Source organism: Clinocottus analis, unplaced genomic scaffold (assembly GCF_023055335.1).
Source record: "Clinocottus analis isolate CAN_PGR_092001 unplaced genomic scaffold, fCliAna1.0.p SCAF_20, whole genome shotgun sequence".
NCBI classification, from domain to species: Eukaryota; Metazoa; Chordata; class Actinopteri; order Perciformes; family Cottidae; genus Clinocottus; species Clinocottus analis.
In genome coordinates this window covers 1,283,011-1,306,105 of record NW_027175932.1, presented here as the reverse complement: position 1 = coordinate 1,306,105, position 23,095 = coordinate 1,283,011, and the positions used below count along the sequence as shown (strand labels likewise).

Genomic DNA, 23,095 nt, shown 5'->3' with positions numbered 1-23,095 from the left:
TAAAGTTATTTGGTTGTATAAAAGCTTTTATTTTGAAGCAGCAAAATCAGAAGACGTTGGTCACCGAGTATAAAACGCCTCCATCGTCTTCCTCGCCGGGCGGGGTCGCGCTATAGAGTGCTCATCAGCCATAATTTAATGTATTTTTTTATTAAAAGACGCGTGATTCAATCCCGAGATGAGATATGAGAACGATGCTAATGAAAGAAAACATCTCCGCCGCCGGCTGAAGGCCGAGGTGGCAGATAAACACATGACGGCACAGCGGCGACGCCTCCTCGTCCCAAAGGCCGGCGCGTCCTTAAAGAAATGTAGGCTGAGGGCGGGAAGGGGAGGGCGTCGCTTCCTGCTGGACATTAATCTAATTCAGCCGTAACACAGAAAGTATTCCATGTTTTCCAGTTCTTTTTTTTCCTCTTGTGTGAAACACAAAAGGCTTTGAGGACATTTTCTTGCTCACCAAGAAGACGATGTTGGTGTTCTGGTAGAGCGCTCTGGCCACGCAGATCCTCTGGCCCTGGCCTCCGCTTAGGTTGATGCCCTGAAAGCACAGAAAGAATTTATTAAATCCCCTTTTTAAAGTCACTTTTGCATACTCATGCGTCGTGCATCAAATTGCAGCACAAACTCAGCTCTCTTCATAACGAGGCGTCACCGTCCTCAGGCACAATGTGGAGATCATACGTGTAAATAAATGTCCAATGCCAGATTTTGTGTTATCGTTTTCTTTAGTAGAAATGTTGTCTGTCACTACTACGTCTCAGGCTTTTATTGTGAAAGATGAGAACATAAAAAGCCTGAACAGAGGCGCTGCTCTTTGTCAAGGTTGAAAAGAGTAATGAAGTTTTGGTTTGTGTAATAATAATAATAATAATAATAATAATAATAATAATAATAATAATAATAATATATAAATGAAATGCATGTAATTTCTACAAAATGAAATGAATGAAATAAAAATTTTAAATTAAAAAAAAAAATTAAATATAAAAAATAAAATAAAAAGCTCAGAATTAAAAATACATTGTAAAAAAAGCGTTTAAATCCAGTGAGTATTTTTAAAAAATCTAACAAATCAAACAAAATGTTCTGTTTGAATTCATATTTTTGGCATTTATCCCTTCAATTCTTTCTAAAAAAGGAAATTATCACGTTATCCTGCGATATTAAGACGCTGGAGGAAACACTGGCCTCATAAAAAACTCTATTAAAATTAAACAGTCATTCGAGGCTTCAAATGTAAAAATAAATATTATGTTCATGGAACGGTTCCGTACCCGCTCTCCGATCTCGGTTTGGTCTCCGAAGGGCAGCAGGTCGATGTCCGGCTGCAGAGAGCAGGCGTCGATCACGGCCTTGTACCTGAAACACACGGCGGCGGTGAGCAGCGACGCCGTGGTTTACGTGACATGAAGAAGACAGTGAACGCATCCTGCTTCACCTCTGCTTGTTGAAGGAGCTGCCGAAGGTGATGTTCTCCTCCACGGTGGCGTTGAGCAGCCAGGACTTCTGGGTAGCGTAGGCCACGGAGTATCTGTTCTTGCTGGTGCATCATGGGAAACGGAGGCAAACAGAGATATGAGCACGAGTCCTGTCTTCATAAAGCTTTAGAGAGCCGGAGTACCAACGACACGCTGCTGCTTTTGCAATTTTTCTCTTTTTTCTCCAAAGTTTTTGAGTTTTTCTTGGAATTGTTTCTCCTCCAACTTGGTAATTGGCATAATTTCATACCTATAATAAGTGTTTAACACAAATGTATATGAAGGATGTTTTGTTGTTCTGCCAGAAAAGGAATTTATAAAATAAACGTTGAATAAAAAACCAAGACTAGACTGAGATATGAAGATAATATAGAAATAAGATGAAGACAGATTGTCACTTTAGTAATACTTTAGAGACTTCAAAGTGAATCCATGTTATGTTATCCTGTGATTGTCATGTTTTATTTTGCTGCATCTGTTTGCTGAAACATTTACATTCTTCAGATCAGTACTCCGGTTCTAACCAGCTTTATAAATGCCACGCCCAAACATAAAACATTAAAACATAAAAACATTAAAACATTAAAATAATGGAGGATCACGTCACACGCAGCACAACGTGGTCATACATGAGGATAAAAGGATGATCATGGGTTAACGATGAGCTGCAAATAAAGTCAACAACGACACCAGCTGGAGCAACACAAACATAAACAACATCAACAAGAGGAAACAACACAACAACAACATTAACAACAGCAGCGCTCTGCTGGGAGTCAGATGAGGTCATCGATCTCAAAGTGTTCTCGTGTGTAAAATATGATGCAAACTGTTACTTTGTATCCTGTCAGAACCTTTATGACGCAAATATTAAAATACATAAACTCTTTATTTACCACATATTATTGTATATAAATACCTGCATGTATACATTACCTTCAGTCAAAAAATGTATCGAATTAAAAAGTAAAAACACGTATTTGAGGTGTATTTATATTATATATTTATGTTGATGTGCATCATAAAACTGTTATTTACATGTTAGTTTGTTTGTTTTGAAAACAAACAAACTCCCAGCATGAAAAGCACAAACCACACCGGGGTCAGAGGACACAAAACAACAACAACAAAAACAACAATCATCTCAGTGGGAGAAGATGAGCGATGAGCAGAAGATGGTGAAGTCTAAAGGCCGGAGCTGTCGTTCCTGAACACACACACACACACACACACACACACAAACACTAAAGTTTCTCAGGAACCAAAATATATTAAATAAATATTTTGGAGCTTTGTAATCTATTTTTTACCCATGAATAAAAATTAAAAAAAATTAAAATAATAATAAATAAAATTAAGATTTTTTTTTAAATAATATATATATATATATATATATATATATATATATATATATATATATATATATATATATATATATATATATACACACAAAAATAAAAATAAAACATTAAAAATAATAATTCCAGAGATCGTACATGAATAAACTAATGTCGTCCGTATGTGTGTGTCCATGAACAACAGCCTGAAATACTGAAGACACTCAGAGTTTTCTTCTGAAGAGTAAAGATGTAAAGATGTAAAGGTTAAATCAGGCCACAGCAAGGAGGAGGGGTCAAGGGGTCAAAGGGTCAAAGGTCACTTGAGGTGAGCCGGGAGGAAGAGCGTCTACCTCCTGATGTCTTCATCAGACTCCTCTCTCTCAGACCAACTGTCAAAGTCACGGCACGGAGTTAGAACGAGGAAACAACCGAGAGTAAGAGATTATATAATCCCATACATGAACATGTAGAGGAGATTATGAGTATGACATATACAGGGAGGAGGGATGGAGGGGGGGAGGAAGAGATGAAGAGAGAGAGAGGACTTATCGTCTGTTGAAAGTGAAACATGGAAAGAGGGAACAGAGGGAAAGAGGGAGGAAGACGAACATAAAGATGAAGACGTGTTCATGCCAAACCCGAGAAAATGAAACTGTTTCTCTGCCAACTGCTAATCTAATTATCTAAATTACCCCCCCCCCCCCCCACACACACACACACACACACACACACCCGTAAGTGTGAGTGACGCGTCACTGTCTGCCTCTGGTGATCAGGTTCTGTTAAAGGACTCAATACATCCAGAAGGCCTTTGGTCGGCATGTGACCTCTGACCTGAAAAACATCCTGACGGTGCCTTCACTGAACCTCAGTAAACCTCTGCGTCCGTCACTATTTAAAAACGCCTTTAAGCTGAAGATACGAGCGGCTCTGGCTCCTCGAACCCCGAGGTGACGCCCCGTTAATGAGAGGAGATGGATGGAGGGTGCACGCGGGGCGTTCAGGGTCTGTGGCAGTGATTGTGTTTGAAGGCCAGAGAGAGAAAGTACCTGATGTTCCCCTCGTGGGCCGGAGCGTAATCAGGCAGCCTGACAAGAAGGCAGCAGGTAAAGAGAGAGAAACCACACACACGTATATAAATATATATATATAGAGATATACATATTTATGTATGTGCTGTCAACATGAGCAGAGGCCCAGATGTGCCAACACACACACGCGCACACACACGTCAAAGGTTAGTGTGAATGTAAATAAAAGAAGGTAAAGACTCTGAAACACATTCAGACTTCCTGGAAAAAAGAAATGAAACTGGAGTTCCAGGTGGAAAGAAATCAAAACAAAAACAGCGTCAGTATTTCCAACATTAGCTCGTCGTTTATGATGAGAAAAGGGTTTGTATTTTTTAAGTTCTGGCAGGTAATCTGGTTGTAGTTGTAATACTCGTTCTGGCCACCAGGAGCAGAGATGTGCCACTAACTCCAATGGAGGAATTTTAGGTTTTTCCACCTGATTCACAGAGGAAAAAGACTTTATTTAAATGCAAAAACTAGAAATACGGCCTCAACCGGATGTCCTGAATGTCATCGCATCAACATTTCACCAGATTAGACATTTGAGCAAAATATATACATAAATATATATAAAATTAGCATATCCATCACAAACATCTGGGGGATTTAACGAGAGCACAGCTAACGGCTTTAATCCCGTGGAAAGCGGCGGTGTAATCTCTTACTTGCTCCAGAAGACTCTTCCGTCGATGGTCTGCATCTCGCCGAGCATCGCGAGCAGCAAGGAGGATTTCCCACAACCCACTTGGCCCACGATCATGGTCAGCTGACCTGAAGAGATAGAAGAAAAAAAGGATGATCTAATGATGACTGATACCTCTGTCCACAACACAACGCTGACGAACCTCTCTGATAAAAAAACAGGTGAAAAAGTCCTTCATCCACGTCACACACACACACACACACACACACACACACGATGAGCACAAACACACACACACACACACACAAATCCTTGAAATTCAATCCCTATAACGGCTTCCCTCATTCCTCGTCTCCGTAATTCAACCATCAGCACTGGAGCTTGAAAACACTCTCAAATACTCCCTTAAAGACGTAAGTGACTCTCACAAATTAAATAACAGCAGTTTGTCTTAGTAGTAGCATGACCCCCCCCCCAGGGGAACACGCGTGTGTGTGTGCGTGTGTGTGTGTGTGTGAGATATCTGACACGGACCATCTGTTGGCATTCACTTCATCTTGGCCTCATGAGTCTTGGTATTTTCGTGGCGTCTCGGCAGCATTGCCGTCATATTACTCCCTCAGCTCTCTTTTAAGAGCGTTCTTACGGCACCGACAGGAGTAGAAAGTGATCAAACTGGTTTAAAACATGGCCGCTCAGATTCACAGGCAGGACTCTTTACACCGGAGGTCCTTAAACTGCTTCTTGTGCTTCTGAAGTTACATAGAAACACGAGACTTCGGGGCCTCCTCCAGTTTGTATTCAGACAGAATTAGCATCATAGTACGTCAAACGTTAACATAAACACCTTGCTAGCTTTGTACTTATATGTTTGTTTATATTTTTGACTCTATTGGTTCTTTAACCAACTTTCTGAAACACATTTTAAACTAAATCTTTTAAGTATTCTCAACTGCAAATTCTTCAAATGTCTCAAACCTGCATTCTCTCTAATGGCCAGCAGGGGGCGACTCCTCTGCAGAACGAGCGGATGGTTTTACGAGTAGTTTGAGCTCAGCCGACGATTTCCTGCGATACGTTTCCGCCTCTATTTGCCCTCGACGCAGACGGCTTCAACAAAACCTGCTTGAGCATGATTTGTCGAAACGGAAATGCGGAAATCTTTCCGTCGGCGGCAGATTCTGACACGACAGTCGGACATCTGGTCGGAGACTCGTCTCACCTGTGGGGATGCGGATGTTGATGTCGGACAGCGTGGACAGGTTGCTCCCCCAGGTGAAGAATCCGTTGGTCACCTGAAGAAAAACGGCAAGAAATTCAATGCAAGATGGAACTGAGGAAAGATCCAATAACCCTCCAACAACTAATGTGGGTTCCTTTAGTCTTTACAGCTGATACACGTGTATACTTCCTGTTTTCTGGCCACGTGTCAAGACCTCCAGAGTAAATGACCCCATAATGGCACAACATTACATTACAAGGCCCTGCACAGTCTTCAACACTCCAGATTTAGAAATCCCATAACCTTTTAAAAACCAACCTATTTTTAGGCCTTAGCTCGAAAATTGCATCCCCAAACTAAAAAGTGTGCATCTCTGCGACCACTAGGGCTGTTTGAATAATGTTGGTGTTCTAATAAAAGGATCACATGTGAGATGTTGTTCAGATGTGTAAATATCAGTCTACATGTTACTAGTTAAGAGTACAACAGTGAGATTCTGACAGTTCAGGAGCACGATTAGTCAACTGAAAGTAAACTTCTACGCCGATGACGCTCTTCTTTATACCTCCATCCGGCGCTTTGAGACTCTCGTGGATGTGAAGCAAACACCAGCGTAACATGAAGGTGGGCCTGTCCTTGCTATTGATATATTAAGATGAGTATTTATGAGTATTTATGTGATAAACTAAGTAGTAGACGGGGTTGGGCTCCCTGTCCAGCAGCAGAGCAACATGGACCAGGACTTAGTATCTAATCCCTGTTCGGTGATCCATCACCCGACTTCCTTTGTTTACATTCCTCCCATCGGTTGGATTTATTTGTTTATTTTATGTTTATTTTATCTGACAAATCCTCCCGGTTTTTCCTCCAGTGCTCCTTTCTCCCCACAACATGGATCCCAAAAGGCATGAACATATCTTTGTTAAGCAAACACTCCATAGGAGCCTGTATTTCAGTTTGTTGTGGTGGTTTAGAAGTTGGGGGTGACTTTAAAATCTGCATCGCATCAGAACTTTCAAGTATCTGTTGCAGGCATCAGACTTAAATCACCGGATAAACAAACATGTCCCGTCAGAGTCACGGCCGCCGAGAGGAAACGCAGGATGGGAAACGAAGAAAAGGAAAGCAGGAGCAGATACTATCCAGAGAGGGAGACGGGAGGGAGAGAGAGGAAGTGGAGAGGAGGATGGGGAGTGAAATATAGGAATCATTCTTCATAAATATGGGGTTACGTGTGGGGTCTCACACACACACACACACACACACACACACACACACACACACGAAGATTGTAGATCAGAGGCAAATGTGAGATATTGGACTAACTGGTAAATACAAATTAAATTGTCTCGACCTTTCCTTGTTCCGTCATCCCTTAGGATGAACTGGAGCGCCGGCTGGTATTGCATCTTTTTTTATGTATGTATGTATGTATGTATGTATGTATGTATGTATGTATGTATGTATGTATGTATGTATAGTCTTCATATACTTTTGCCCTTCCAAGTTATAGCATAAGAAAATTGAATTAATTGTATTATTTAGATTAACATTAACAATGGCAATAAAATAAGTATCATTAAATACTTAAATTGACTCTCTCTCTCTCTCTCTCTCTCTCTCTCTCTCTCTCTCACACCATCTCTCTCTCTCTCTCTCTCTCTCCCCCCCCCATCCCCCGCAGGGATGAGACAGGAAGAGCATCCTTCACCGAGAGGCTGAGAAAGAGCTGGACCCGTTCACGAGGCCCTTTCAGGGGCAACGGATTCTCGTGTGAATCCTACACTTCCTGAGAGGACACACACACAGACACAGACACACACACAGACACACACACACACACACACACACGTATGATTCCACACACCCACAAATGACCCATGGATGTACAAACAGTGGAGATATGAAGCAGCTGCTGGCTGTGAATGAACGCGTGACGCAGGAGCTGCTTTTATAATAAATACAATATAATGTTCACCGTGAGAGCAGCTTCACACATCTGGTGGTGAATTATAATAATAAAGTGTGTTAACAGACTTAACAGCAGGCACTTTATTATGTCTCGCTTCCTTATTTCAGTTTTTTTACTGTCACTAAAAAGAGATTATATAAATGGCAGCAACATTTTGTTAATACTATAAAAATAAATATTGGGAGAAAATTGGATTTTCTCTTTTGCTTTTGACATTGTTTTTGTAAACTATGATTTTTTTTCTTACAAAATCTTTTTTTGCGTGCACTCAATCTGATATTCTTTGTTTAAAATGAGTTAAGAAATGGCTTTCTATTAATAACATGTACATGAACTGCCTCCTCTTCCATCTCCAGTTCCATCAAACTGCCGACTCGTCTCTCCGCTCACTAAACTCGTCTTTCCCCAGCGGCCTCCTCAAACCTCCTCGGTGAAGTGTGTGCGTGTGTGTGTGTGTGTGTGCTGAGGTGGAGGGGGGGTTGAAAGTGGCGGGCAGCACTTTGGGAAGCTGAGTTCATCGCTCCTGAATGAGCCTCCGCTCTCAGAAAAGAAACCTCCTGGACTAGCAGGAAAGGAAACGCCGGCGTCGCACCAGAAAGAAAAAACGCTCATTACTCTCATCGTCCTAAACGAGATATTTAAGACTCAAAAGTCTTAAATCTTCTGAGCCTTTAACCTTGGACACCGGTAGCCGAGTCCTTGAGTGTCTTTGAGAGTTCAACCCCCTCCCTCCTCGCTTCGTCGTTCCCCAACACGCGACCTTTGACCCTGACCTTCACGGCCACATCCTCCGTCTCCGAGGGTCTCAGCTGCCGCCGGGTCGGCTGCTCGTAGTTGTCCATCTGGTAGCGCATCGGCTGCTTCCTGTTGATGGCTTTGGTCTTGGAGAAGAGAGAGAGATTTGACGTTAGAGCGCAAGTTGACCAAGAAAATGGAGGCAGGAGAAGGTCCCTCAAATATGAGGACGTTGCCCCAACGGGTCCAATCACACGCAGTTCTTTCGGGGGAACCGAGCCGCTCTAGAGGTAGTACACCCCCCAGCCACCAGGGGGTACGGGTATTCTTTTCATAGGTAGAAAACATGCATTAACCCCTTTAAAAGAAGAATTGTACTTCATTGACGAAAAGCACTCGTTGTGGGGAAAGGGAGCAGCCAGAAAAAAAGCTCAGCGAGTCAACAAAACCAACGGCAATCGTCTTCTGGAGACCATGAATATCGATCGATGTGGCCAATCGTTTGTCAGACTGGAACAATCTTGAGTGCAAATATTCTCGACCGCAAATATGTGATTTATGAAACACAATGAAATCTGTAAAAGTCTTCAGGAGACAGGAAGTGGTGTGTTGGACACATTAGGTCACAGAAAGTCACATTAGTTGCAGCAACAGTTGATGGATTTAGCCATTTTGTAGCCACTTAGCTGCCACATTTCCTGGTAAAAGAATTCTTGAAAATGACCACTTTGACTTTGTAATGGCTGCATAAAAAGAACTCAATGCAGCTTTCACATGGAGTAGAAGTAATGAAATAATGTTAATAAATAACCAGACCCTGTTAAATTATACATTCACAAGATTTAAATTCATTATAAAAATTGTTCTGCGTTGCCGTTGTGCCTCTCAACCTGATTTGAAAACCATTAAAACCATTAAAGCTCTGCAGACTCCAGTGGGTCACTGGGCCTGGACGCGAGCGCGTTAATCCCTCTGCAGCAGAACCGCCGTCATGTGACTGAAACCTCAGACAGGAGCGGATTAAAGTCTGGGAGCCGACGTTCTGCAGAACATAACAACGAGACCCGAGGAAACGACACGACAATCTGAGTTCAGTCAAGTTAAAAAGTCAAATTCACTCAACGTATGACGTCTGCTCTGAATGCATGAAAACGCTTCCAGCTTCAAGCACAAAGTCGCATCAGTCGACTGACATTTAGAGACGGATGACTTGTTTGCTGCACGTGTTGAGGAGAAGAGCTTTTTTCCCTTGAAGTATCATGCCTTCATTCTCATACAATTATAACTTTACTATGAATTATGATTTTTTTGTCCTTGAAATATAACATACATTTTATTTTTTACAACTTTATTATCCTAGTGTACACATTTTCCTTGAAATATTTTAACTTTTTTCTCATTAAATTGCAAATATATTTTCGAAAAAATTCAATTTTTTCTTGAAATATATTAAGACATTAAATTAAAACTATATTATTTTAAAATTGCCTTTTTGTCTTATGACTTTATTCCAAAAAAAAAATCATAATACAACTTTTTTTCTCAAAATATTATGCCTTTATTCTCATTAAATCACATTGGGTTTATTAATTAATTAAAATTATTTAATATACCGGTGTTTTTTTTAACTTTATATTTTGTCGGCGGACGTCTGGATCTAAAGTCATCAGAGAAAGAAGCGGAGCTAGCGTTAGCACTAGCGTTGGCTTCACCTCCGCCATCGTTTCTGCATCCGCAGACTCCGGCGTCGTGGTGAGACGGATCAAATCCGGATCAAATCCGGGCCGAGCTATTAAAAATGTGTCGATCGATCGGGTTTCGTTCACACTCACCCCGCCCAGGTTTTTTTTCCCTGCTTCCATGGAAACGGACATGTCTCCGTTCCTCCAGCTGTCGTCTCCGATTTCGTCGCTCTGCAGGAACTCACCGAGCTTCTGGACGCTGCGACACACACAGACACACACACACACACACACACAGACACACACTCAGATTCAGCCCACGAGCGATTGTGACGATACCAGTAATCTCTCGGGAGTTTAGAGTTTCTCTTTCCTGCTGTCAGAGTTCCTTTACTTAGATTCACCCCCATGAAGCGCATCCAGCGCGTCTTCCTGGCCGCTCACCTGACCAGCGCCTTGACGGCGAATCGGACCACCGTGGAGAGCAGGAAGAGAGGCGTGACCAGGATGTGGAACAAGGCCAGAGCGGCGAAGGCCTCAGAGGGCGTGGGGCCGGTTTTATCCAGGAAGTGGTGCGTCACGAACGTCTGCAAGGAGAGATTTTACATTGAACACAGTTGAAGAAAGCAGATTTTAAAAGCGCAGATGTCGATGTTGGAACTCATCTTACCGCGAGCACGGCGGCGATGGGGATGGCGGCGTTCATGAAGACTGGAGAGAGAAAACAGACGTCACTGAACCTATTGCAGCGAAGGCGTCTATCAATCCAATCAGCACAATTCTGACCCTCTCGGGTTTCTGGGTTTCCTCTTACTGGACATGGACGTGAAGAAGGCGAAGGTCCGGAGGCTGGTGAGCTCTTTGCCTCTGGTGTCCTCCACGCTGTCACAGAAGATGTTCTCCCAGGCATACAGCTTCAGCAGCTTGATGCCCTTCAGGATCTCCGTGGTCTTCTTCAGGCGATCCGTGGAGTGCTCCTGGAACGCAACGACAGAAACGATCACAGAGACGTTCAACGTCCCGAGAAAACTTTAAAAACACATTTTCCATGACTATTCACCAAATTTCAATGACTTTTCACCAAATTTCCATGACTTTAAACCAAATTTCCATGACTTTAAACCAAATTTCCATGACTTTAAACCAAATTTCCATGACTTTAAACCAAATTTCCACAATTACATGACTTTTACAACAATTTGGGGATTTTATTTTTTTCAAGGATTTTTCCAGGCCTGGAAAAAAAACCTTTAAACCCCGATAGACAAAACAATGGACTCACACGGGGCCTTCTGCAATTAAAAAAACAAAACTGATGCATTTCTTCTGCTTACCAGGGAGCTTTTCTGTGTGTCGGCCAGCTTGGTGGCGATGAGGTACTGGACCGGAGCCAGCAGGACGATGACGGACGCCCCGACCAACGCGCTCCAGCCCAGCAGGTAGTACAGCAGGATCACGCCCATCACGATCTGCAGGGGACAGAGCGGACAAGTCTTCACCCCGAAACGTCACCGCGGGGGAGGTGGGGATTAAATATGGCCGTGAATGCTGAAAGGAGGACCTCTACCTGGACGGGCATGGCCCACAGGTTGGGGCAGAGGAAGAGGAACCACATCAGCTGGTTGGTCTCGATGGCGACCAGGTTGTTGATCTGGCCCAGCGTCATCTCCCCCATCGACATGTTGGAGGTGGACAGACGCAGCATCTTGTTGTAGATCATCGCCTGGTCGAAGAGAGAGACGCGGACACATGCGACATTATCATGAAAGGTTCGGTACAGAAGTACTACTTGTCAGAGAAAACTTTCCGACTGGGAATTGAAGGCACCAGACTCCATTGACAAAAACAGTAATTTTACCTCCCAGAACACGGGAGTATCTGGTCCACCGCTGCCTCCATCGGTTGGTTAGTTTGTGTTATTGTGTGACTTTGGTGAATCCGAATGAACCCTTTAACGCCCCGAAGTCACACAATGACACAAACTAACCAACCGATCGAGGCAGTGGTGGACCAGATATTCCCATGTTGTGGGAGCCAAAATTACTGTTTTTGTCAATGGAGTCTGGTGTCTTTGAAGAGAGCAGAGATAACAGCTTCAGTTCCTCTCTGACAGCAACATAAAGAGGAAAAACAACATTCTTAATACATCTTATTGCCATAATAATGAGGACAAACATAAAATCACTCCTATTAGAAATTATTCTGGTGTATGCTGTTGCAGTAGATGGCGTCACATTAATCTAAAAGGTACTTTAGACGATACTGCACTTATTGCTTTTAGTTTAAGTACCTCACTGGGGTGTGTACTGTGTGTAATGCTCGCATTTGTAATATTAAGTTCAACTGCTTTTGTATAGTTCATATTCTTATACTCTTATTTCAATAAAAGCGTCTTATTAGCGTCAGTGTGCAGTCGCCTCACTCACCAGCAGCGCCCCCCGCAGGTTGATGCCGGTCTCGATGGTCACGTAGTACGAGGCCTGCAGGAAGGTCCTCTGCAGGACCAGAGCCAGGAAGAGCAGCACTGCCAGGACCGAGGTGTCCTGCAGCAGCTCGGTGGACGACATGAAGTGCACGCCGAAATGTTGCTCCTGCAACAAAGTACACCCACACGAGAAAAAAAGTGAAATTTATTTCCTGCAGGCTTGATGAAATTTGATCGGATGTTACTTGTCAGCCAAGTGGCCAAAAAGAGCTACAGTTCCTCTAAGTGGCCACTCGAGGCTCTAGAGAGTTAATCCCCGTGGACCCCCGTGAAGAAATGGGCGACTTTGCAGAAGAAGTAAACATTTTACAGCCTGGTTTTAAAACGTATAGAGACCAGTGGCGGCTGGTGCCATTTTTTTGTAGTCTTGTGCTATGGCCATATAGATGCTAATAACATTTGACTTCAACCATTGTCGTGGCTGCAGACAAAAAAAAATGTTTTGTGTGCCTTGATGGCTCATCAACATATACAAAAGGCCAGGAGCCACCTTAATGCTCTAGCCTGGAGCCACAACACAAACACAAACTAACTTGTTGGGGGTTGAATTGGTATTTTAGATAAAGTTATAGTCTGACATGATATCCACCCAAATCTAGCAATGTCCAACATATGTTCTGCTGTGGAAAAGATAAAACATTAAACTCGAACACAGACATCTGCGGTGGCAATCCTTCCACTCTTATTAACATCCAGCTAACTAGCTCTGGTTAGCATGTAGCTTGAGGAGAAGCTCCGGGTGGACGTCCTCCCGCGGTCAGTGCTTTGCTGCTGGATTTTTAAATCCGGACGTTCGGGTCCCAACTCTTTCAGCCTCTTCTTGTCAACATCTGTTCGTCGATTGAAAGATGTTTCGCGTAGAGACACCACAGAGTTTTCAGTCGCCATGTCTCTGCTAGCTATGTTGCTCGCGCAGCTAACGTGGGAGCTATACAGGAAGTGAGGGAATGATACAGGTCTCTGATTCGACGAATAGTCCGGTCACGTTGAAATATGAAGCGATGTCATTGGCCATTGCGCCCGGAGATTCCAGATTCATCCGCCAATGAGAAGCTCTCCTTGCCGTAACGACCGTGAAAAGTTTGCTCGCGGCCATTTTGACTCCCACTTGACCGGCGCCCGAGAAAGGGGGCGGGGCTTTTCTCAGTGACGATGAATATTTATATTTGGTCACATTTAACTTTTGAAAAAAAAGAGATTTTGTCCTTAAGGACAGCCGTCAAATACATTACGCAAATTAATATTTTATTCGTTTTCACATATTTATTGTATCTTTGCAATTTTGTATTTATGATTATTGTCTATTTTACTTTAAAAAATGTCAATATTGTATTTCTAATTTTCTATTTGTTTCTTGAACATATTAATCTAGTATTTATTTTTATATTTCTTTTCTATCATTTTGTTTATTTTCTATATTTTTTAAATATTTTTTTATATTTCTTGTAAATAGATGTATAATTTTAATTTATTTTGCATATTTTTACTGTCTTTTTATTCAACTGTATATTCATGTTTCTTGACAGTACTTTTTCCTATTTGTACTATATTTGTCCTCTACTCTACATTGATTTTACAATACTTATCTATCTCTTTTTATTATATTTTCTTAACACACCAAAGCAAATTCCACGTATGTTAACCCCGGCAACAAACCTGATTGATTGCGATAAAGCCGACTAACGGCACTGTGAAATATTATGTATGAATTGTTTAACATATACATGCTAGTGCTACGAGTATGAATCACACACACACACACACACACACAAACACCAAAAAGCTCCTCCTGACGCTCAGCAGGCCTTCCCTCTTTGTTAAAGTGTGAGGTGAGTGGGGAATTTTCCGCGTCACTCACGCACGCAGCAGCTCTGCTCTCCGTCTCCGCTGCCCATTGCAGACACTTCGACCGCTCAGCAGCAGCTGTACTAACAACGTGCAGCCTAATGGACTCGTGACAGAACTCGCTGCCATGGCGGACGCTCCGCCTCTGCTGCCAGCTCGCTCTGCACCCTGACCTTCGGAGGAGGCCCAGACGGATTTAAGAGGAGTCGACGTCCGCAAGCAACGCTACCTTTTGCCAAATGTGCCGTCTGCACGACGAGTCTGCTTCCTGTCAGCGTCTGCTACATCCTCCCCGTCGTGCTATCGCGGCTACATGAGCCGTGTTATCGTAGTGGAACAGTTACAAGAATGAAATGAAGTCAATATTTTGTGCAGATGTTCAATAAAGTGTAAACACGCATTGAAGTTAGTACCGCTGGTCTTTTGAAAATCTTAAGTCTTCAACATTTTATATCATTTCTTAAATTCAAACAGTTTTGAGTTTAACTATTACTATCACGCCTTATTAAATGCATTTAGAAACCATGACGTTTACTGTTCGTTAATTCATCATCCTCGAATGTTCTCCAATGCTGTAAACAAGATTCTTGTGCTTCTATCTTTGTTTGAGTTTTGGACTTTCGACCCTTTGAACATTCCTAGAAAGTGAGGTTTAAAACTCGGTTTTACGTGGTGAAGTTAGGTTGAGGGAGTGTATGACATCTTTCCTCAGATATTGTGTGTGTGTGTGTGTGTGTGTGTGTGTGTGTGTGTGTGTGTTTGTGTGTGTGTGATGACATTTCAGACTCAGAGTCGTTCTCATGTCCTTGTGGTGACATGATGAGTGTGACCCGCGCCCTCGGTGACATCACACTGGGAATGAGTCATTTATTGGTTGACTGGACCACCCAACATCCGACCCTATTTGGGTGTGTGTGTGCGTGTCTGTGTGTGTGTGCGTGAAGTGAAGACGACTCGCGGTGTTCCACTAGACCGTTTAATAAGATGATCTTATGTCAACACTTCCAGACTTTGGTGGCGTTGGCGGCTTCAGTGACTTCAGAACCAAACATGGGTTTGAACTTCCAGAGAGATTTCTCTGAAGGGAAATGAATGACGTTTCACATTGTGGTCATCGCACTGAGGTCCACCCACAAGACCGAGACTTTGAGGGGTTGAGACCAAGACCAGTGTCCTGAGACTGAGACGTTGACGGGTTGAGACTAAGACCAGAGTGTGAGACCAAGACAAGACCAAGACTTTAAGAGCTGACACCAAGACCAGAGTGCCCTGAGACCAAGACTTTGAGATGTTGAGAGCAAGTCAAGACAAACAACAGAGCGTATCGAGACCAAGATAAGACCAAGCCTTTAGGAGCTGAGATAAAGACCAGAGTGTGAGACCGAGACTTTCAAGCGTTGAGACCAAATTGAGACCAGAGTGTTTCGAGGACTTTGAAGGATTGAGAACACGTCGAGACCGAGACCAGAGTGTACCCAAACCGGGATTAAGACCAAGACATAATGACACTACCATAAGATCAACAGACGGCTCATACTTACGCCGGCCGTTGAGGTGCTGGCGTTGGTCCCCTGGTACTTCACGATGCCGGAGATGCAGAGCGGCCCGACGAAGCCCAGCAGGTCGGCCAGGTAGCGGAAGGTGCTGCTGAGCAGGATGGGGCGACCGAACGCTCGGTACATGGAGTGCCAGATCGACGGGGAGCGGTTCGGATCCTCGGGCGTCTGCGGAAGAGAAATCGAATGGGTTATCACTGCAGGAAAACCGCACTGCATCAAGGGTAGATCGGGTTCAGAGGGTCCATCCGCTCACCCTCTGATCCTCGTAGGCGTCTTTGAGCCGGAGGTAGTTGGTGAGGGCCCGCATGGCGATGGGCAGCTTGCCGATCTTCTTCAGCTCGATGGGCCTCTTATGGGCTCCCATGATGAGAGGATTCATCCACCAATATGTCGCCTGAAAATATGTAGAATTGCGTACATTTGGCCCTTGTTTTTTTCCGGACTATCCTGCATCGTCGATATCAATAAGTGGGCTTCGCTCTACCTTGGACAGCAGGTTGACAAACGGCTGCAGAAAGCGAACGCCCAAATCCTGCAAATCTTCTGGAGGTTTCACCTTCTGCGGGTTGGCAAAGAACACGTACTTCTACGGGAAGAAAAAAGGGACAAAATGAGTACAAGAAAAAAAAGAAACATCAGAATAATATTGTCACCTTTTATACCATTTGGGGAAAAGTTAAGTGCAATAATTCTTTGCCATACTTCCTGTGTTAAACACATCAAAGGTTATGTATTCAGTGCTGTTGGATGACTTGTGGCTACTCGCCCTGACTCTTATGACGTTGATCTCCACGGCCATCAGCAGTCCATACAGCATCACCAACAGGGCCGTGATGCAGAACCTCAGGTGCTGAGGTCCAACGTTGTACTGCACAAACTTCCACAGCTTGATGGACTTTGTGATGAAGGCCAACACCCAGTAGACGAACAGGACTGCGCGGGAATAGAAACAACAAGAGTCTCTGGTTGACCATCCCGCAAGTCTTGACCTAGTAACTTGTGTCTATATATGGACCTAAGTTCATCCATGACTGGATATAAAGATGACACCTGTGTATGTCCCACCTCCACGTCCATGTGACGGGAGGGTATAAAGGTTTTACGTTATCTTTAGAGAAGTTCAGCAAACGGTGCTTTTCTTCCCATAATTCATTTCCAATTGATCTTTGAGTCGGGTGTCGATAAACATTTTGAAGAATGGATTTCCATGACTTTTAAGTACATTTCCATGACTTTTCTATGACTTTAAACCAAATTTCTATGACATTTCCATGACTTTAAACCAAATTTCATGGCTTTTCCATGACTAAACCAAATTCCATGACTTTTCCATGACTTTTTTTATCAAATTTCCATGACTTTTCCACAACTTTTAAACAAGTTTCCATGACCTTTCCATGACTTTCAACCAAATTTCCATGACTTTTCCAGGTTTTCCATGATCAAAACTTCCCATCAATGGTCCAACAATGTTACCTGAGTGCAATCCAGAATCTATGTATTCCTCTTTCAAAAGCTTGGACTGTTTTTTGCAGGACAATAAGGACGCGAGAAGTGTTGAGTCTTACCAAGCAGCAGTTTGGGGAAGTTGGACGTCTCTATGTTGTGGTAGTAAACCACGGATGTTGTGGCTGCTATGAAACCCATGAAGGCCGGCATGAAGAGATGGAGGTGGTTGGTACCCATCATCCTACAGCGGGAGGCAAACACAGAATATATTTAAACATATTAAAATGACTAAATGACTCTTTTGCTAATGACAATAAAAAGGAAACTGCGTCTCACTTGTTGGAGACGATGCCCTCCGCGAACTCGCAGACGTGGACGAACAGCAGCGAGAAGGTGAGGATCCACCTCATGTTGTGGCCGGGGAAGTGGAGCCATGTGTTGTGGTGGATCTGAACCTTGGAGCTCTGACTGCCCCAACCTGAAGGGTCGAGAGAGAGAGAGAGAGAGAGAGAGAGAGAGAGAGAGAGAGAGAGAGAGAGAGAGAGAGAGAGAGAGAGAGAGAGAGAGAGAGAGATGAGGAATCTAAACTCAACGAAATGAAAGGAAAAAAATCGCAAATTTGACAAAAAGTTACAGTGAGGAACTTTTATCTGGTCCTCTATAGTCTCAGTGTAGTCCTGGTCCTCTATAGTCTCAGTGTAGTCCTGGTCCTCTATAGTCTCAGTGTAGTCCTGGTCCTCTATAGTCTCAGTGTAGTCCTGGTCCTCTATAGTCTCAGTGTAGTCCTGGTCCTCTATAGTCTCAGTGTAGTCCTGGTCCTCTATAGTCTTAGTGTAGTCCTGGTCCTCTATAGTCTTAGTGTAGTCCTGGTCCTCTATAGTCTCAGTCTAGTCCAGTCCACCATGGACTAGAACCAGGACTGAGAGGATCAGACTGTCAGAACTTCTGCAGTAAAACAAGAGGTTTTCTAAAGGGACCGTGGTGCTCAGAGACACTACCACTTTGGTCCACAGGGGGCGCCAGAATCAACGCTACATGAAAGCTCCTTATAGCTTCAAACCAATGCTGATGCTCCACAAATGCACTTCATGAAATTCATGTGTCAGTTTAACTATGGGAGCTCCAAAACCACAGAGTTTTATTCCTATTGATTGTTTGTTTTCATGAGGTTTGTTTCAGCTCTTAACTAAATGGACCGCAGCCGGTTTGAAGGCTCTGGGGACGGAGACCATAAAAAAACAGAAAGCAGCAATAAGTGAGTTCCTCGGGGAACCGGCTGAAGCTTCTGGTCAGAACTATTCCCATAAACACAAACACACAGACGCACAGACACACACACATACACACACACGTAAATGTACAAAAAAAAATGTTAATGCATTTTGTCCCTTCCTTTCTGTATCAGTGTAATTCCTCATTTATTCTTCTTCTCATTGTCCTTCCTTCTTTCCTTTCCACCCTCGCTCGCTTCTTTCCTCCTCTCTTGCCCTTCCCCCTTCCCTCCTTCCTTACGTCCCACCTCTTCCTCCTCCACATCATTTATCGTCAACGGTATCGTATGGTGATGAAATTTGATATCGAGAATCACAATCACGTTGTCTAAATTGATAATAACAAGCACATATAACTCAAATTGCTCAGAAAACCTGATCAATATTATCTTAATTCCTATTTGTGTGTTATCAGATCAAGTGTACAGCTGGTAATATGTATCTATGTTTTTAATCTTAATCTACAAAAACAGGCTTTAGCATGTGCTTATATTATGTGGACGGCTTATTTATTGAATTAGCGGATATAAATCACTATGAATAACGAAAGAAACAGATGTTGACGAGGGAAAAAGGTCAAACAGGAAGGAAGTATATTCTGAACGACTTCCTGCGGCGGCGGGATCACAGAACTGTTGCTTTAATTCTATTTTAACGGCTTTTTAAAGCTGCTTAATGTTCACGAAAGTGACGTTAAATGTGTGTGTGAGAGAGAGAGAGAGAGAGAGAGAGAGTTAATATCACTAAGTGCTGCTGCTCTCAGATTATGTGACACACTCCTCTTAATAATATAATAATAATGATGTAGCTATTAGCTAGGTAGTATCTATGCAACAATGTAGCTAATAACTATGTAGCCATTCTCTATATAGTAACTAAGCAACAATGTAGCTAATAACTATGTCGCTATTAGCTAAGTAGTAACTATGTAACTCATATTCAAAGAGTGTGTCAATGTCCACAATCTACCGATGAAGAGGATAGGGAAGGTGATGAAGAGCAGGAAGACGTGTGGAACCAGGTTGAGAGCGTCCACGAAGCAGCCATTGTTGAGCACGCCCCCCGTCACGTTGTAGGAGTTGACCGTCTGGTTGTCGCCGCAGAACGACAAGGCCATGCCACCGCCTCGAGTCGACCTGCGAAGAAGTCCAAAATAAAACAACGCAAACTAAATCTAGAAAGTTTCTAAAATGCCCCCAAAAAAACATGTGAGCATGAACCACATACTTTGGCTTCCAGGTCACACATTCAAATGGTGACACACACACACAAATACACACACACACACGTAGGTCCAGGAGTCTGGCACGAGAGCTATTTCAGGGTCACTGCTCAGAGAGCCTGACACGACATGACACGACACGACATGACACGACACGACATGACACGACACGACACGACACGACATGCCACGACATGACATGACATGACACGACACGACATGACACGACATGACATGACATCAAAGAATAGTTACTTATGAAAGTGTGACATTTATGAATGTTTGTTTTTTAAACAAACATTCACTCTTCAAACATTTCGTTAAACACACAGTTTCGCAAAATACTTTGGAATTTACACCCTCTAAACATTTTTGACCCCATTTCAAACCAAAAACAAAGATGGCCACCAACGGCATTACCTGGCGGCCATCTTTATTTCGGGCATTTCAGTGCCAATTGTGAAGAAAGTGTAATGGTTTCGGACAAATTGGGTTGGCAGACTTTTAGTGGGGGAATAAATAAATGGTGCAGAGGTGGTTTGAGATATTTAATCTAAAGGATTTGACTTTCTTTGTCCAACTTTGACTTTAAAAGCGTCAGCATCCAATGAAACGGTCAGAAATTAAGCTGCTGTTCTCCACAATCAGCAAACACAATATTTTACAGAGTAGTTCTGCCCTTTGCTTTGCATATTTCGAAGTATAATTATGTGTGGTTTTTTTGCCAGATGAATATTTCTTTAACTGTGATTTGTTGGCTCACTTGCAAAGCAATCAACAAAATGAAAGTGTTCACTTTAAATATACTTAATATCGAACCGCATAAAAAAAATAATAAACACAGCAACAACGACAAAAAGCTGCAGTTACGTTAAATGACGTTTCATTAACCATAAATCAATGGAGCTCCATTTAAAGTCTCTTACCTGGAAGAAAAGTGATAATCCTCACTGACAACGTTTCATTCCGGATGTCTGGATTTAAAAATAAAAGAAATATAAAAAAAGAGAGAACACAAACGGAGGAAAGAAGGAAAACAGAGTGAGAGTTAAAGTGTAAAAAGTCGATTATTTTTAGCCCCTGAACGGCATCAGCTGCTCCGCATGTTACTGCTGCCCGTCAATGCTAACGCTGGCAAGCTACACACACGGCTTCCGGTGGGACCCTTCAAAATAAAATAAAATAAATATAATACAAAATATAAATCATTTTTTAAAGAATTCAACTAATTCCATTTGTCTCACCCATTAGGAATAAAACTCAATAAATATTATGGATATTAAATTTGAGATATATATATAAAATAAACCCACTGGCAAGAGAAGCAAGACAAAATATGCCTCTTGTGTCAAAGCGAGTGTATTTATTTTAACTGTATGAGCCATGTAACATTATACCAAATGAAATATTAAAAGTGAGTTTTGACCACTCAACAGAAAAGGATTGAGCGTTCCCTTCAAGCCATTTCCTTTTCAAGTAATCAATAAGACCATTAACTAATTACGCTTTAGGAGACCTGCAGGTCAAAGCACTTTGTAATGCTGTTTGACTTGCACACATTTTGCACTTCCTGGGTAACTTCATGCATTATTTCATGTCCATATGTTCTCCTCATTCATGTATTCATGTCATCATTATTTAGGTTTGTATTGAGCTGTTTTTTAATACTAATATACAGTGTTTTTATTTGGTTTTACTCTCACTTTCACCCAATATAAAGTATCTATATATTATACAATACATTTTTGTTTTTGCTCTTTTTTTACTTTTATGTTGATCAATTTGACCAACGAGTGCACTCAAAGTCAGTATCTCCTTGAGAGATTTTATTTTACTTTGAAGGTCTACACTTGAAAGCTTCCGGCAAAGGTTTGCTTAACTGCAGCAAACTTGATTACACGTCATCCTCTCAGGTTACTTGGACCAGTTTAGCGGTGGGAGGTTCACTGGACTCAGTTTGTGAACCCGCAGCAGAAGTTTGAGCACGTTATGAAGTTAATATTATCTGCATGTCTGTAAAATACCGATAGACATTTACCAATAAAATGCAAGAGTTCTTAAAATAATAATACCCTAGTTTGTCATAATTCTGTCAATCATAATGATGGTATACCAAGTGCTTATTATGAGCTGCTAAGTCATAAATGTGACACATTTAAGTGATAATTATGAGATACTAAGTCATAAATATGATCAACTGTATTATAATTAGATGCTAAGTCATAAATATGATACATTTAAGTGATAATTATGCGATACTAAAACATAATTATTAGAGACTAAGTCATGAATATGAGATACTCGTAGTATATAATATTATGAGCTGTTAGGTCATAAATATGATAAATTAAGTGATCATTATTAGATGCCAAGACAAACGCTGGATAAACCTTTGATGTCGACTGTAATGACAGTTATTTATTTTAATATGAGGATCTCATGCACGAGCAGGATGAAGAGACTCGTGCACATCGGTGAAGCTGTAATAAACCAAGCATGTGTCTTCCAAGTATCGTGCAGAACAACCGACAATGTGATTCTTGATTCAGTCGTCCCCCTACGACGTAACCAAACCTCCATTCGAAAATCACATAATTTAAAGTAATTACATGTACTGGCAGATATATACATGGTAGAAAGGAAGTTTGATGTGTTTTATCAAATCGGTCAATAGTTCTTATTTTCGGCATTAAAAAAACACATATAGATGGATTTATCTATCCACACTTTTAACTTTTTGAACTGAACAGACCGTAATCCTCCCTGCCCGCTTCCACCAAAAGTACACCACTCCATAAAGAGCAGCAAATGAATCCTGCGTGGACAACAGTCATATCTTGCTTCTTAGTAGATTATATGGATGCCGAAATGTAAACCTATCTTTTATCAATCCAGATATTGTGTTAACTTGTATTTCAAAAACGTGCATTAGGACTAAGAGGCAGGCTGACTTTAAACTGTAAGACTATCCAATGGAGTCTGGTACGCGCTACACATCTTCCACCACTGCGGGCACGCGCAAGTGCCTCTGTAAACCGAAGACGTCGCGATACACCAGAGAGACACAGACGTCTGGTTGTGGAAGGACAGCGGGGTGAAACAGGGAAGCCTTCGAC

The 23,095-nt window shown here is 42.3% G+C and overlaps 1 protein-coding gene across 4 annotated transcripts in view; it reads right to left on the bottom strand.

Moving 5' to 3' along the window:
• The window catches only part of abcc9 (ATP-binding cassette, sub-family C (CFTR/MRP), member 9), a 38,738-nt gene that overhangs the window by 15,544 nt on the left and 99 nt on the right, over positions 1-23,095 (bottom strand). For 2 of the 4 annotated variants that reach the window (XR_011078020.1, XM_068586044.1), the window contains exons 2-24: positions 20,906-20,953; positions 19,727-19,893; positions 17,823-17,964; positions 17,606-17,727; positions 16,804-16,970; positions 16,522-16,623; positions 16,291-16,431; positions 16,020-16,202; positions 12,575-12,739; positions 11,716-11,871; positions 11,483-11,617; positions 10,963-11,125; positions 10,819-10,859; positions 10,593-10,735; positions 10,299-10,407; positions 8,505-8,612; positions 5,760-5,832; positions 4,560-4,665; positions 3,871-3,909; positions 3,172-3,210; positions 1,442-1,543; positions 1,278-1,362; positions 461-541 (exon numbers count right to left, since the gene is read on the bottom strand). Coding sequence is in view for 2 of the 4 variants with exons in the window: in XM_068586044.1 (XP_068442145.1) it covers positions 461-541; positions 1,278-1,362; positions 1,442-1,543; positions 3,172-3,210; positions 3,871-3,909; positions 4,560-4,665; positions 5,760-5,832; positions 8,505-8,612; positions 10,299-10,407; positions 10,593-10,735; positions 10,819-10,859; positions 10,963-11,125; positions 11,483-11,617; positions 11,716-11,871; positions 12,575-12,739; positions 16,020-16,202; positions 16,291-16,431; positions 16,522-16,623; positions 16,804-16,970; positions 17,606-17,727; positions 17,823-17,964; positions 19,727-19,874 (2,550 nt within the window). In the remaining 2 variants the exon portion in view is untranslated. The remainder of the gene's footprint in view (positions 1-460; positions 542-1,277; positions 1,363-1,441; positions 1,544-3,171; positions 3,211-3,870; positions 3,910-4,559; positions 4,666-5,759; positions 5,833-8,504; positions 8,613-10,298; positions 10,408-10,592; positions 10,736-10,818; positions 10,860-10,962; positions 11,126-11,482; positions 11,618-11,715; positions 11,872-12,574; positions 12,740-16,019; positions 16,203-16,290; positions 16,432-16,521; positions 16,624-16,803; positions 16,971-17,605; positions 17,728-17,822; positions 17,965-19,726; positions 19,894-20,905; positions 20,954-23,095) is intronic. The other 2 variants (XR_011078021.1, XM_068586045.1) reach the window with 1 other exon arrangement.